General features: G+C 43.4%; 1 protein-coding gene across 1 annotated transcript in view; it reads left to right on the forward strand.

The window, feature by feature from the left end:
- Positions 1-15,063, forward strand: part of TDRD12 (tudor domain containing 12) — a 105,312-nt gene that overhangs the window by 4,390 nt on the left and 85,859 nt on the right. Inside the window, exons 2-4 of the mRNA XM_005588746.5 lie at positions 6,451-6,609; positions 9,716-9,852; positions 12,792-12,911. Coding sequence (XP_005588803.3) covers positions 6,451-6,609; positions 9,716-9,852; positions 12,792-12,911 — 416 coding nt within the window. The remainder of the gene's footprint in view (positions 1-6,450; positions 6,610-9,715; positions 9,853-12,791; positions 12,912-15,063) is intronic.

Genomic DNA, 15,063 nt, shown 5'->3' on the forward strand with positions numbered 1-15,063 from the left:
ATTGTTCAGCTCCTGTTTATAAGTGAGAACATATGGTGTTTGGTTTTCTGTTCCAGTGTTAGTTTGCTGAGGATAATGCCTTCCAGCTTCATCCATGTCCCTGCAAAGGACATTATCTTGTTGCTTTTAATGGTTACATAGTATTCCATGATGTATTTGTACCACATTTTCTTTATCCAGTCTATCACTGATGGGCATTCGGGTTGATTCCAAGTCTTTGCTATTGTGACTAGTGCTACAATGAACATACGCATGCATGTCTTTATAACAGAATGATTGATATTCCTTTGGGTATATACCCAGTAATGGAATTGCTGGGTCAAATGGTTTCTCTAGTTCTAGATCTTTGAGGAATCGCCACACTGCCTTCCACAATGGTTGAATTAATTTACACTCTCACCAACAGTGTAAAAGCATTCCCATTTCTCCACAGCCTCGCCAGCCATCTGTTGTTTCTTAACTTTTTAATAATATGCCATTCTGACTGGCGTGAGATGGTATCTCATTGTGGTTTTGATTTGCATTTCTCTAATGATCAGTGATGTTGAGCTTTTTAAAATATGTTTGTTGGCCGCATAAATATCTTCTTTTGAGAAGTGTCTGTTCACATGCTTTGCCCACTTTTTCATGGGGTTGTTTTTTTCTTGTAAATTTGTTTCAGTTCTTTATAGATTCTGGATATTAGACCTTTGTCAGATGGAAAGACTGCAAACATTTTCTCCCATTCTGTAGGTTTTCTGTTAACTCTGATGATAGTTTCTTTTGCTGTGCAGAAGCTCTTTAGTTTAATTCAATCCCATTTGTCAATTTTTGCTTTTGTTGCAATTGCTTTTGATGTTTTTGTCATGAAATCTTTGCCACTGACTATGTATTGAATGATATTGCCTAGATTTTCTTTTTCTTTTTTTTTTTTTTTTTTTCTGATGAAGTCTCGCTCTGTTGCCCAGGCTGGAGTGCAGTGGCACAATCTCGGCTCACTGCAAGTTCCGCCTCCTGGATTCACACCATTCTCCTGCCCCAGCCTCCCAAGTAGCTGGGACTGCAGGCACTCACCACCACGCCCGGCTAATTTTTTTGTATTTTTAGCAGAAACAGGGTTTCACTGTGTTAGCCAGTATGGTCTCTATCTCCTGACCTCGTGATCTGCCTGCCTCGGCCTCCCAAAGTGCTGGGATTACAGGTGTAAGCCACTGCGCCCGGCTGGTATTGCCTAGATTTTCTTCTAGGGTTTTTTATAGTTTTAGGTTTTACATTCAATTCTTTACTCTGTCTTACAAAAATTAAGTTAATTTTTGTATAAGGTATAAGGAAGGGGTCCAGTTTCAATTTTCTGCATATGGCTAGCCAGTTTTCCCAGCACCATTTATTAAATAGGGCATCCTTTCTCCATTGCCTGTTTTTGTCAGGTTTGTCAAAAATCAGATGGTTGTAGATGTGTGGTCTTATTTCTGAGATCTCTATTCCGTTCCATTGGTCTGTGTGTCTGTTTTTGTACCAGTACCACGCTGTTTTGGTTACTGTAGCCTTGTAGTATAGTTGGAAGTTGGGTAGCATGATGCCTCCAACTTTATTATTTTTGCTTAGGATTGTTTTGGCTATAGGGGCTCTTTTTTGGTTCCCTATCAATTTTAAAGTAGTTTTTTCTGTTTCTGTGAAGAATGTCAATGGTAGTTTAATGGGAATAGCATTGAATCTATAAATTACTTTGGACAGTGTGGCCATTTTCACGATATTCTTCCTATCCATGAGCATGGAATGTTTTTCCATTTGTTTGTGTCCTCTTTTATTTCCTTTGTTAGTTGTATTCTTAGGTATTCTCTTTGTAGCGACAATTGAATTATTTTAATAATCTTGTGCCTTATAGCCTTGTAAAGTCAATTATTAGTTCTGGCATATATATTTTTTATTGTAGTAAAATACATGTAACATAAAATTTGCCATCTTAATCATTTTTAAGTGTACAGTTCATGGTATTAAATACATACCTAATGTTGTACAACCATCACCAATGTCCATCTCCAGAAGTCTTTTTCGTCTTGTAAAACTGAAACTCTGCTTTCTCTGTGAATTTGACTACTCTGAGTGCCTCATATAAGTGAAATCATATAGTTTATCCTTTTGTGACTGGCTTATTTCACTCAGCATAATGTCCTCAGGGTTCATTATGTTGTACCATGTGTCAGAATTTCCTTTCTTTTGAAGCCCAATGCAGTGATGTGAACGTGAGGACCCAACTACTTGGGAGGCTGAGGCGGGAGGATTCCTTGAGGTGAGGATTGCTTGAGGTGAGGTGGGCAATATAGCAAGACCCTGTCTCTTAAAAATAAATAAATAATTAAATGTCTTTTTTAAAAAAAGAATTTCCTTCCTTTTTCAGACTGAATAATAGTCCATTCTACACCACATTTTGCTTATCCATTTATCTGTTGAGGGACATTGGGTTGCTTCTACATTTTAGCTATTGTGAACAGGGTGCTGCTATGAACACAGGTGTGTAAGTATCTCTTCAAGATCTTTCAATTCTCGTGGATCTACACCCAATAGTGGAATTGCTGCATTGTATGGTAATTATAGTTTTAATTTTTTGAGGAGCCACGCTACCATTTTCCACAGCAGCTGTGTCATTTTACATTCCTACCAACAGTGCACAATGATTGCAGTGTCTCCACAGCCTTGCCAATACATTATTTTCCGTTTTAACACACCTTGCTGCACACTGAATTTTCCGGGTTTTTTTGACGGTAGTTATCCTCATGAGTGTCAGGTAGTATCTCACTATGGTTATGATTTATGTTTCTCTAATGATTAGTGATGTTGAGTGCCTTTTCATGTACTTATTGGCCATTTGTATATCTTCTTTGGAGAAATGTCTATTCAAATCCTTTGCCCATTTTTTAATTGGTTGTTTGGGTTTTTGTATTATTTTAGGAGTTCTCTGTTTATTCTGGATATTAATCCCTTATGAGATATAAGCCTTGCAAATATTTTCCCCCATTCCATAAGTTGGCTTTCTACTGTGGTGATAGTGACTTTTGATGCACACAATTTTTAAATTTCAATGAAGCCCAGTTTGTCTATTTTTTCTTTTGTTGCCTATGCCTTTGGTGTCATATCCAAGAAATTGTCAAATCCAACGTCATAAAGCATTTGTTCTGTGTTTTCTTTTGTAGTTTTAGGCCTTCCATTTAGGTTTTGGATCCATTTTGAGTATAGTGTCACATAAAGGTCCAAATTCATTGTTATTTTTTTTTTCTTTTTGAGACAGAGTCTCACTGTGTTACCCAGGCCGGAGTGCAGTGGTGCAATTTCAGCTCACTGCAACCTCCACCTCTCAGGTTCAAGTGATTCTCTTCATGTAGCCTCCTGAGTAGCTGGGATTACAGGCATGTACCATCACACCCAGCTAATTTTGTATTTTTAGTAGAGATGGGGTTTCACCATGTTGGCCAGGCTTGTCTGGAACTCATGACCTTTGGTGATCTGCCTGCCTTGGCCTTTCAAAGTACCGGGATTACAGGTGTGAGCCACTTTGCCTGGCCTCTTAAGTTCATTCTTTTGCATGTGAATATCCAGCTTTCCCAACACTCACTTATTACAAAACCTTTGCCTGAATGGTTTTGGTACCCTTGTCAAAAATCATTTGAATAGATACACAAGGGTTTATTCTGGACTCTCTATTCTACTCTGTTGGTCTATATGTCTTTAGTTCAGTACCACACTGTTTTGATTACTGTAGCTTTGTAGTGAAGTTTTGGTAAAGTTTTGAGATCAAGTGTGAGTCCTCTAGTTTTGTTCTTTTTTGATATTGTTTTGGCTGTTTGGGGTCCCTTGGGATTTCACATGAATTTTAGAATGTGCTTTTCTATTTCTGAAAAAAATATCATTGTGGATTTTGGTAGGGATTGAATTGAATGTGTAGATTGCTTTGAGCAGGATTGACATCTTAATGATATTAAGTCTTCCAGTCAATGAATGTGGGATGTCTTTCCATTTATTTATGTCTTCTTTAATTTCTTTCAGCAGTGTTTTATAGTTTTCATTGTAGTTATAATTTTTTAATAGACTCCTTAAGGTTCTCTGTATAGACAATCATGTTCTTTATGAATAAAGACAATTTTTTTTTTTTTTTGAGACGGAGTCTCACTCTGTCACCCAGGCTGGAGTGCAGTGGCCGGATCTCAGCTCACTGCAGGCTCCACCTCCCGGGTTTATGCCATTCTCCTGCCTCAGCCTCCCAAGTAGCTGGGACTACAGGCGCCCGCCACCTCGCCTGGCTAGTTTTTTGTATTTTTTAGTAGAGACGGGGTTTCACCGTGTTAGCCGGGATGGTCTCGATCTCCTGACCTTGTGATCCGCCCATCTCGGCCTCCCAAAGTGCTGGGATTACAGGCTTGAGCCACTGCGCCCGGCCGAATAAAGACAATTTTATTTATTCCTTTCTAATCTTCCTGACAGTCTTTTTCCTGTCTTATTGTACTAACTGGGACCTTTAGTACAATGTTAGCAAGTATACCGCTTGTGAAATTTTTCTTTTCCATTTTTTTTTTTTTTTTTTTGAGACAGAGTCTTGCTCTGTTGCCCAGCCTGGAGTGCAGTGGCACAATCTCAGCTCACTGCAAGCTCCGCCTCCCGGGTTTACACCATTCTTCTGCCTCAGCCTCCTGAGTAGCTGGGACTACAGGTGCCCGCCATCACGCCCGGCTAATGTTTTGTATTTTTAGTAGAGACGGAGTTTCACCGTTTTAGCCACGATGGTCTCGATTGCCTGACCTTGTGATCCACCCGCCTCAGCCTCCCAAAGTGCTGGGATTACAGGTGTGAGCCACAGCGCCTGGCTAAAACTATTTCTTTCAGCCTTCTCACCATTGGTCTTCTCTGGACTCCTTGGGGTCTCATCTCTGCCAAGAATGTGACGGGTGTTCTTATGCAGACTTTAGGGCTCCCCTTCTTTGCCTCTCCATTTAGGAATTTTACCCTTTAATTCTCAAGCTGCTATGGCAGCCCCAAACTCTGTTCTCTGATTTCCTCAAGCCACAAACATTATGACTTTCTCCTTGAATTGCAGCTGCTTAACACCACGTGGACTGGGGAATGGGCTGAGGGGAAAAGCCATGTAAAAGTGGATCTCACCCAGGGAAGTTTCCTTCTTTCAAGGGTTGACTCTCCTCCAGGTTCTGCTTGCTTTTGGTAGCTTGTCACTGCCTTCAAATCATTATTTTGTATTTTTTCCAGGATTTATTATTGTTACTCATAGGTGATATAGAAACTATTCTGTTGTTACTGGAACCAGAATAACTGCTGTTCTTTTTTCTGGTTATTTGTTATGAAAATGTTCAAACCTTCAGAAAAGTAGACATAATACTAATGTGAATACCTGTATTCTTGCCACCCTAGATTTAGGATCCCAAATCTCAAGATGTCATTTTTCTAGGCAGAGTTAGATAATACTTCTGAAAAATCATGAGTTCTTGGCTGGGCACAGTGGCTCACGCCTGTAATCCCAGCACTTTGGGAGGCTGAGATGGGTGAATCACCTGAGGTCAGGAGTTCGAGATCAGCCTGGCCAACATGATGAAATCCTGTCTCTACTAAAAATACAAAATTAACTGAGCATGGTGGCGCATGCCTTTAATCCCAGCTACTGAGGAGACTTAGGCAGGAGAATTGCTTGAACCCAGGAGATAGAGGTTGCAGTGAGCTGAGATTGCGCCACTGCACTCCAACCTGGGTGACACAGCAAAACCTTTTGGTATTTTCAATTCAAATTTAGCTTTTCCCTTTATATTTATGTCTTTAACAATGAAAATCTTGGCTTCTAATAACAATAGTACACAACAAAATACATTCCAGGAAGTCTGACTTCCTTCTGTGTCCCTTCTCCATTTCTCCCCTCCCCTTAGGTAATGATTTGCATTTATTTCGGTTTATCTGCATTATTTCTTTTTTTATTATAAGCAGAATGTACTTATATTCACAGTGCTTTCTCTTTCTTACAAAAGAATAATACAGATCAGGAACAGTTGCTCCTGCCTGTAATCCCAGCACTTAGGGAGGCCCAGGTGGGAAAATTGTTTGAGCCCTGGAGTTTGAGACTAGCCTGGGCAAAATAGTGAGGCACCATCTCTGGGTTTTTTTTTTTTTTAACAAACAAAAGTACTAGAAACATTGCTCTGAACCGTGTGTTTGTGTATTATTATGGATTTTTCAGAATATAGGAGATTGAGGACATCTGCTTGTTTTTTGAGTCACAACACATAATTCAGAATTACATCCTATTGGTTACGTGTTTTAGAATTTTATCTTTGGTCTAACCATTTAAGCAAAGGCATTTGTCAAGAATTTGTTAGGTCACTTAAATTAGAAACAGTAATCATGGCTCTAAAGTTTACTATTTTGTGGTACTACTTTTAAATCATATATCATTCTGTTTGTCCTTTAAAAATTTTACAGATTGAAGATCCAGGTTGCTTCTGGGTTATTATAAAAGGGTGTAGTCCCTTTTTAGATCATGATGTCGACTATCAAAAATTAAATAGTGCCATGAATGACTTCTACAACAGCATGTGTCAAGATATAAAAATAAAACCATTAACATTGGAAGAAGGACAGGTATGTATCTAAATGTTATTTAATCACTGTGTCTTGAAACACCACTCACAATATAAACTGTTTTGGCAATGACAATGATTCAAGCTTTTAGAGTATTTTAATTTCTTACACTCAGTGGCTTGTGTTAGGTTTTGAGATGGAGTCTCGCTCTGTCATGCAGGCTGAAGTATAATGGCACCATCTGGGCTCACCGCAACCTCCGTGTCTCGGATTCAAGCAGTTCTCCTGCCTCAGCCTCCTGAGTAGCTGGAATTACAGGCATGGGCCACCACACCCAGCTAATTCTGGTAGTTTTAGTAGAGACGGGGTTTCACCATGTTGGCCAGGATGGTCTGGAACTCCTGACCTCAGGCCTCCCGAAGTGCTGGGATTACAGGCGTGAGCCACTGCGCCCGGCCAGTGTAAGGTTCTTTAGGTTGCACAAGATTCAGGCTAGTCATGGAAGGGGGTGGCCGCCACATAAGGTCCATGTGGGGCAGGAGGAGACAGAATGTCATCTACACCCAGGCATGAGGGCCATCCCTCTGGGGCTGGGAACCAGGGGATTATTTGAGATCCCACAGAGGTATAGGGACCTCAGCAAAGAGGGAGTGGGTCTTCAGTGTAGGGCCAACGCCTCCCTTTTGGTTGCTCATGACTTTGGCCAACTCATATGTCTTCATTTTCCTCACTCCACGCCGTGGCCCCTCCTTGCCTTCTTGCAGCCTCAGCTCCCACTGCCCCTTGTCATGGTCTCCGCAGCTCAGCTACTTTTCAGAAGAGAGTGATTTTTTTGTAATGGTATAATAGGAAAAGATTTATAACCTCTTTGAGAGAAAAAGCAGAAATAATTTGAATCCTCTTCCCCCAATCATCATTAATAACATAATTTATTTTAGTATATGTGCTGCTGAAGCAAGTGTAATAACATAATTATTTGTTTCCATGCCATTGACTAATTGAAGAAGTTAAACTAGGTCTATTGTTTTTAAAAATATTCCACATTTTGGGCTGGACGTGGTGGCTCACTCCTGCAGTCCCAGCACCTTGGGAGGCCAAGGCAAGAAGATTGCTTGAGCCTAGGAGTTTTGTGAACAGCCTGGGCAACATAGTAAGACCCTATCTCTACAAAACATAAAAAGATTAGCGGGCATGGTGGCACGCGCCTGTGGCCCCAGCTACTCTGGAGGCTAAGGCAAGAAGATCACTTCATGGAGCAAGACTATAGGCACCATTTTTCCCACAGCAGGTCCTCGCTTCATGTCTCTGTGTCACATCTTGGTAATTCTCCCAACGTTTCGAACTTTTTCATTATTCTATCTGTTATGGTGATCTGTGGCCAGTAATCTTTGAGGTTAGTATTTTAATTGTTTTGGGGTGCCACCAATTGCATCCATGTAAGATGGTGAATTTTGTCAATAAATGTGTATTCTGACTGCTCCACCATCTCTCCCCCTCTGCCCAGGCCTTCCTGTTCACTGACACACAATTGAAATTAGGCCAATTAATAACCCTACAATGGCCCCTAAGTGTTCAGGTGAAAGGATGAATTACATTAAATTAAAAGCCAGAAATGATTGAACTTAAAGGAAGACATTTTGAAAGCTGAGATAGGCTGAAAGCTAGGTCTCTTGCACCAAACAGTTAGCAAAGTTGTGAATGCAAAGGAAAAGTTCTTGAAGGAAATTAAAAGTGCCACTCTGGAGAACACACAAATGAAAAAAAAAAAAAACAGCCTTATTGGTAATATGGAGAATGTTTTATTGGTCAGGATAGAAGCTCAAACCAGTTACTACATTCCCTTCAGCCAAAGCCTGATCCAGAGCAAGGCCCTAACTCTTCAATTTTATAAAGGCTGAGTGAGGTTAGGAAGCTGCAGGGAAAAAATATGAAGCTAGCAGAGGTTGGTTCGTGAGGTTTAAGGAAAGAGGCCATCTCCGCAACCTAAAGTGCAAGGTGAAGCGCAAGGGCTGATGGAGAGGCTGCAGCAGTTTCTCCAGATGTAGCTAAGATCATTGATGAAAGTGGACACACTAAATAACAGGTTTTCAATGTATACAAGACAGCCTTCTATTGGAGAAGATGTCTTCTCAGACTTCCAGAGCTGAATAGGAGAAGTAAGCCAGGTGCGGTGGCTCACACCTGTCATCCCAGCATTCTGGAAGGCCGAGGCGGGTGGATCACCTAAGGTCAGGAGTTCGAGATCATCCTGACCAATATGATGAAACCCCATCTCTACTAAAAAAAAAAATACAAAAATTTTCTGGGCCTGGTGACACGCACCTGTAATGCCAGCTACTTGGGAGGCTGAGACAGGAGAATCGCTTGAACCTGGGAGGCGGAGGTTGCAGTGAGCCAAGATTGCACCATTGCACTCCAGCCTGGGCAACAAGAGCAAAACAACATCTCAAAAAAAAAAAAAAAAGAGTCATGGGTAAGGGAGTGGAAGGATGAGTCTGGTGGCAGCTTCCTGTTGGGCAGACACATTATTGACAATCATTCCTAAGCATTATTTCCTGATTTAAGAAGGTAAAGGAATGCATTTTTCTTATTTTACTTTCTAAAAATTGTCCTCAGTTAAGGAGTGAAAACGATTGTAGTAAGAAAAACAGTGACCTAGTACCCAGGCGGCCTGTGTTCCTGAGGTTTTCTTATGGGCAGAGGAACTCAGCTTGGATAGGCCTGGCCTCCTGGCATCTCTTTCCTCTGCTGTAAGGGAGAATGTTGACTGGGATGGTTTTAAGAGTACCTTTTAGCGCTCTTGTTCTTTGACGAGATGTTAACACTGATCTGAAAAAACCTTTCTGTTGGCTGGGCGCGGTGGCTCACGCCTGTAATCCCAGCACTTTGGGAGGCTGAGGCGGGCGGATCACGAGGTCAGGAGTTTGAGACCAGCCTATCCAACATGGTGAAACCCTGTCTCTACTAAAATACAAAAATTAGCCAGGCATGGTGGTGGGCGCCTGTAATCCCAGCTACTTGGGAGGCTGAGGCAAGAGAATTGCTTGAACCTGGGAGGTGGAGGTTGCAGTGAGCTGAGATTGTGCCACTGCACTCCAGCCTGGGTGACAGAGTGATACTCTGTCTCAAAAAAATAAATAAATAAAAATAACTGTTTATTTTGCAGGTGTGTGTGGTCTATTGTGAGGAACTAAAGTGCTGGTGCAGGGCCATTGTCAAATCAATTATGTCTTCTGCAGACCAGTACCTGGCAGAATGTTTCCTTGTGGACTTTGCCAAGAACATTCCAGTGAAATCCAAAAAGTATGTATACCTTACACTCTTTTCAGAGACAAATATCAGTTTCAAAGGAGAATGTCCATTTTAAAGTATGGGGCTAGAGGTCACTACCATTGAGAAAAGACAAAACTGGAGTTCTTTAACTTCAAGAAGGGGAGCTTTGTGGGTTTCAGGTCTGCACCCACTGACTGGCAAAGCAGGTGGGCAGGATGAAGGTTCAGGTGGCTCTGGCCCTCTGCCACTGTCTGTCCTGGCAGGGCAGGCAGGTTCAGGTGATGTTCTCTGCATCTCCTGGCTGCTCTCTGCATCTCCTGGCTGCTCTCTGCATCTCCTGGCTGCTCTCTGCATCTCCTGGCTGCTCTCTGCATCTCCTGGGTGTTCTCTGCATTTCCTGGGGTTCTCCCTGCATCTCCTGGGGGTTCTTTCTGCATCTCCTGGCTGCTCTCTGCATTTCCTGGGGTTCTCTCTGCATCTCCTGGGTACCCTCTGCATCTCCTGGCTGCTCTCTGCGTCTCCTGGGTGCTCTCTGCGTCTCCTGGCTGCTCTCTGCGTCTCCTGGGTGCTCTCTGCGTCTCCTGGCTGCTCTCTGCATCTCCTGGGTGCTCTCTGCGTCTCCTGGGTGCTCTCTGCGTCTCCTGGCTGCTCTCTGCGTCTCCTGGGTGCTCTCTGCACTTCCTGGGGTTCTCTCTGCACCTCCTGGGTTCTCTCTGCACCTCTTGGGTACTCTCTGCACCCCCTGGGATACTGTCTGCATCTCCTGGGTGCTCTCTGCATCTCTTGGCTGCTCTCTGCATTTCCTGGGTGCTGCTTGCTGGCTGCTTTCCTGCCTGTATTCAGTTTCCTTATGCCCTTTAGGGAGGCTTGGCTGCAAGAAAGACATTTCCAGGAGGTAGAGAGAAATGCCTCTCCCCACAGAAGAGGTGTTGCTGGCATAGTCTCAGGGTTGCAGAGAGCAGAGCTTGTACTCACGTAGGTGTTCCTGGTTGTCCTGCTTAAGAGAGGGAGGGTGTGACCATCAGTGAGGTTGGGAAATGGCTCAGAATGAGCTGGTGCCTAGATGGCGCTGTGCAGCCTTCACTGCTTCTGGGACCACACTTCATAGTTCATTAGAAAACACCAGCAACAAGTCAGTCTTGGTGTTTTCTGATGATTTTTCCATAGTTTCCCATCCCAGAGTAAGAGGATGTCAGTTTAATAAATATGAGAATTCTGATTTCACTGAGAAAGAGCAATACAATATAGACTTGATTGCGATAAGAGGTGTCTGTTTTTTTTGTTTTGTTTTTTTGAGACAGAGTTTCACTCTGTCCCCCAGGCTGGAGTGCATTGGTGTGATCTCGGCTCACTGCAATCTGCCTCCCAGTTCAAGTGATTCTCCTGCCTCAGTCTCCCAAGTAGCTGGGACTACAGACGTGTGCCACCACGTCCAGCTAATTTTTGTATTTTTAGTAGAGACGGGGTTTTGCCATGTTGGCCAGGCTGGTCTTGAACTCCTAACCTCAGGTTATCCACCTGCCTCATCCTCCCAAAATGCTGGGATTACAGGCGTAAGCCACTGCGCCCAGCCAGGAGGTGTCTATTGAATAGAAGAATTTCATGGCAGACATGCTTGTCAGACATTGGGAATTTACAGTACTTAATGTAAGAGTAGGTACCATTCGAGCTTATGATCCTGCATCTCATACGACCATAATCACTGCAAAAACAATTATTGTGTTTAACTGTTTGGGGAGCTTTTCTTTTTGCATTTGGTGTTTTACATTTAGTTTGTTCTGGGTGAGAAAATCGTATGGTTGAATAGAGCTTGAGGAGACTTCAGGGGGCCATGGATGCAGCTACCTTTCCCTAACCTGTCTGAGACACAAGATAGCCAGGCTGCCCAGACAGGACATAATAGGAACCCTGGAAAGAAGGCCAGTTCATGTGGAAATAGTATGTTGAAGTGGTTTTTTGGCCAGGAGTGGTGGCTCATACCTGTAATCCCAGCACTTTGGAAGGCCAAGGCAGGAGGATCACTTGAGGCCAAGAGTTCAAGACCAGCCTCGGCAGCATAGTGAGACCCGGACTCTACAAAGAAAAAAATGTAAAAATAAAATGCTCTGTCGTTTGCTGAAGAAAAATGGAAATTAAATTGCCGAACTTACTATTTAAAAATCTCAGTCCTGCAGCTCTTTAGTGCAAAGTTGGCAAATACTAATTATTAAAACGTCTGTTCATTTACAGAAACTTTTAAGGTAATTTTGGTCATATATTGAGATTGATATTTAGAAAATCTTGAATAGAATTTGCTTTACAGGTATGTTCATTAGTATCCAGTATTTGTCCACCTAAGGAGCCTTATTAGACCTTGTTTGTTTGAGACAAGAGTTTCACTTTTGTTGCCCAAGCTGGAGTGCAATGGCACGATCTCAGCTCACTGCAAACTCTGCCTCCCAGGTTCAAGTGGTTCTCCTGCCCCAGCCTCTTGAGTAGCTGGGATTATAGGAGCACACCACCATGCCCGCCTAATTTTTTGTAGTTTTAGTAGAGACGGGGTTTCACCATGTTGGCCAGGCTGATCTTGAACTCCTGACCTTAGGTGATCTGCCCAACTCAGCCTGCCAAAGGGCTGGGATTACAGGCATGAGCCACCGTGCCTGGCCAGGAGCTTTCTTAAGACATTTTTTTCCTAAACTCTTACTCCTAGATCATGAAATGTCAGTTTCACTGATATACTATCTATGTACCATATCCATGCTTTATGTATCAAAAGAGTATGATTTTTTTTCAATCTCCCAAGAAACAGTTTTTCCCTCTCGACCAAATGTCTCCAAGCACTGTTGGTGGCTATATTAGAAACAGAAAGAATTGTTGTTTATGTGTTTTGTTTTACATTAAGTATATTAATAAAATAGGTGCACTGTAATGGAATATGTTGTATGTAATTTTCTATGTAATGGAGCTGTTTCTGTTTCACTTTTTAGCATCCGAGTTGTAGTAGAATCGTTTATGCAGCTTCCCTATAGAGCAAAAAAATTCAGCCTGTACTGCACAAAGCCTGTCACATTACACATTGACCTCTGCCGAGACAGTACTGACATTGTGTAAGTACAGCTTCTTAAGTCCTTCGAATCATTAGTAAAAGCCTTCTATCAAGTGCACGATGTTTCTATGAAGCCAGTTCCTCTGTAGAAGTGCTGAGCAGGAGGTCTCTGTTCTTTAGAAGGGGCTTCTGAGTCAGTGTTTGTCTGACCTGGCTGTGGTTGAGAGGGTTTGGAGCAGGGCCTGAGCTCTGTGCTTCTTGCCTTTGTTTCAAACTTATAAAAAGTAATAAATTAACTGTCAAGAAAAATATTCATAAAACATAGGATCATGGAGCATTATACATATGTGTATACACACACATACACACACACACATACACACACACACACACATACACACACTTTTTGAGACAGGGTCTCAACCTGTTGCCTGGGCTGTAGTGCAGTTGCATGATCATGGCTCATTGCAGCTTCACCCTCCTGGGTTCCAGCAATCCTCCCACCTCAGCCTCCCAAATAGCTGGGACTACAGGCACACACCACCATACCCAGCTAACTCCCCTCTCCTCTTTCCCCCTCCCCTCCCCTCTTCTACCTCCCTCCCTTCTTGCTTTCTTTTTTTGAGATAGGGTCTCACTATCTTGCCCAGGCTGGTTTCAAACTTCTGGGCTTAAGTGATCCTCCCACCTTGGCCTCCCAAAGTGCTGGGATTCCAGGCACGAACCACTGTGCTGGGCCCATGGAGCGTTATAAAAGAGTCCATTGCAGTTTTCTCCAGGCCCACATCCTTCCTCCTGGGAGGCCTCTGTGATCTTTTCCAGCTCTGAACTTGTGGGCCTTTGTCAGTGCTTTTACACACACTTACCCTGTGTGGAGCTTTTAACAAAAATTAGAACATACTGTCTTATTTGCAGAATTAAGAATGTATGTTGAGGCCAGTTGTGGTGGCTTACACCTGTAATTCCAGCACTTTGGGAGGCCAAGGCATGGGAATCACCTGAGGTCAGGAGTTCAAGACCAGCCTGACCAACATGGCAAAACCCCGTCTCTACTAAAAATACAAAATTAGCCTGGCGTGGTGGTGGGCATCTGTAATCCCAGCTTCTCAGGAGGCTGAGGCAGGAGAATTTCTTGAACCCAGGAGGTGAAGGTTGCAGTGAGCCAAAATCACACCACTACACTCCAGCCTAGGCAACAGGAGTGAAACTCCATCTCAAAAAAAAAAAGTATGTTGAAACTCTTTATCAACACACATATCTCTTCTTTCTACTTTTAGTCTTTTTCCTGGGTGGATGTGGTTGACATACTTTCTGTATTTAATGATTCCCATCTGGATAGCCACTAGGTTGTTTCCAAACCATTTGCACAGTACAGTCCCATAAGAATATGGATGAATCTGGCCGGGACTGGTGGCTCATGCCTGTAATCCCAGCACTTTGGGGAGGCTGAGGCGGGCGGATCACTTGAGGTCAGGAGTTCGAGACCAGCCTGGCCAACATGGTGAAACCCATCTCTACTAAAAATACAAAAATTAGCCAGGCGTAGTGGTGCGCGCCTGTAATCCCAGCTGCTCGGGAGACCGAGGCAGGAGAATCGCTTGAACCCAGGAGGCAGAGGTTGCTCTGTACTCCAGCCTGGGTGGCAGAGTGAGACTCGGTCTCAAAGAAAAAGAATACAGATAAATCCGTATAAAATACACAGACCGAGAGACGTATATATACGTGTGCCTCGCACCCCATCTTTGCTCCCTTTTTCTAGAGTTTGACTGCATTGCTAGTGTTTGTACAGGACAGATCCCTGCCCTGGGCACTTCCCTCTCAGGTGCAGGCACCATGTCTGCTGTCTTGAATGAGCACTACCGAGTAGCCTGATTTCTGCCTCCTGTGGTCTGTAGAGACGTCAGCCCCATCCTTCCACCCGGTGCTCCTCTTCTCCTCCGCTTCCGGAACGACGGCATTATGACAGGAAAAGCCACAGGGAACAGCCCAGTTTCGACTCCACTGGCATGCCACGTTGCACTGTGTACTCTGAACTCAGAAACTGCCTTCATGGGCTGTTTGGTGACCTTCCCATTCTCCACTCACCCCAGCCCCCAGCACCCACAGTTTCCTGGTGGTGGTGAGTGCATCACTCTTGTGGCTGGTGTGGCGTCTACACTGATGTGAGGATAAGTCCCTGCTGAGGCCAGTGCGCCCTACCACGCCGCCCTCCA

Source organism: Macaca fascicularis, chromosome 19, assembly GCF_037993035.2.
Source record: "Macaca fascicularis isolate 582-1 chromosome 19, T2T-MFA8v1.1".
Lineage (NCBI taxonomy): Eukaryota > Metazoa > Chordata > Mammalia > Primates > Cercopithecidae > Macaca > Macaca fascicularis.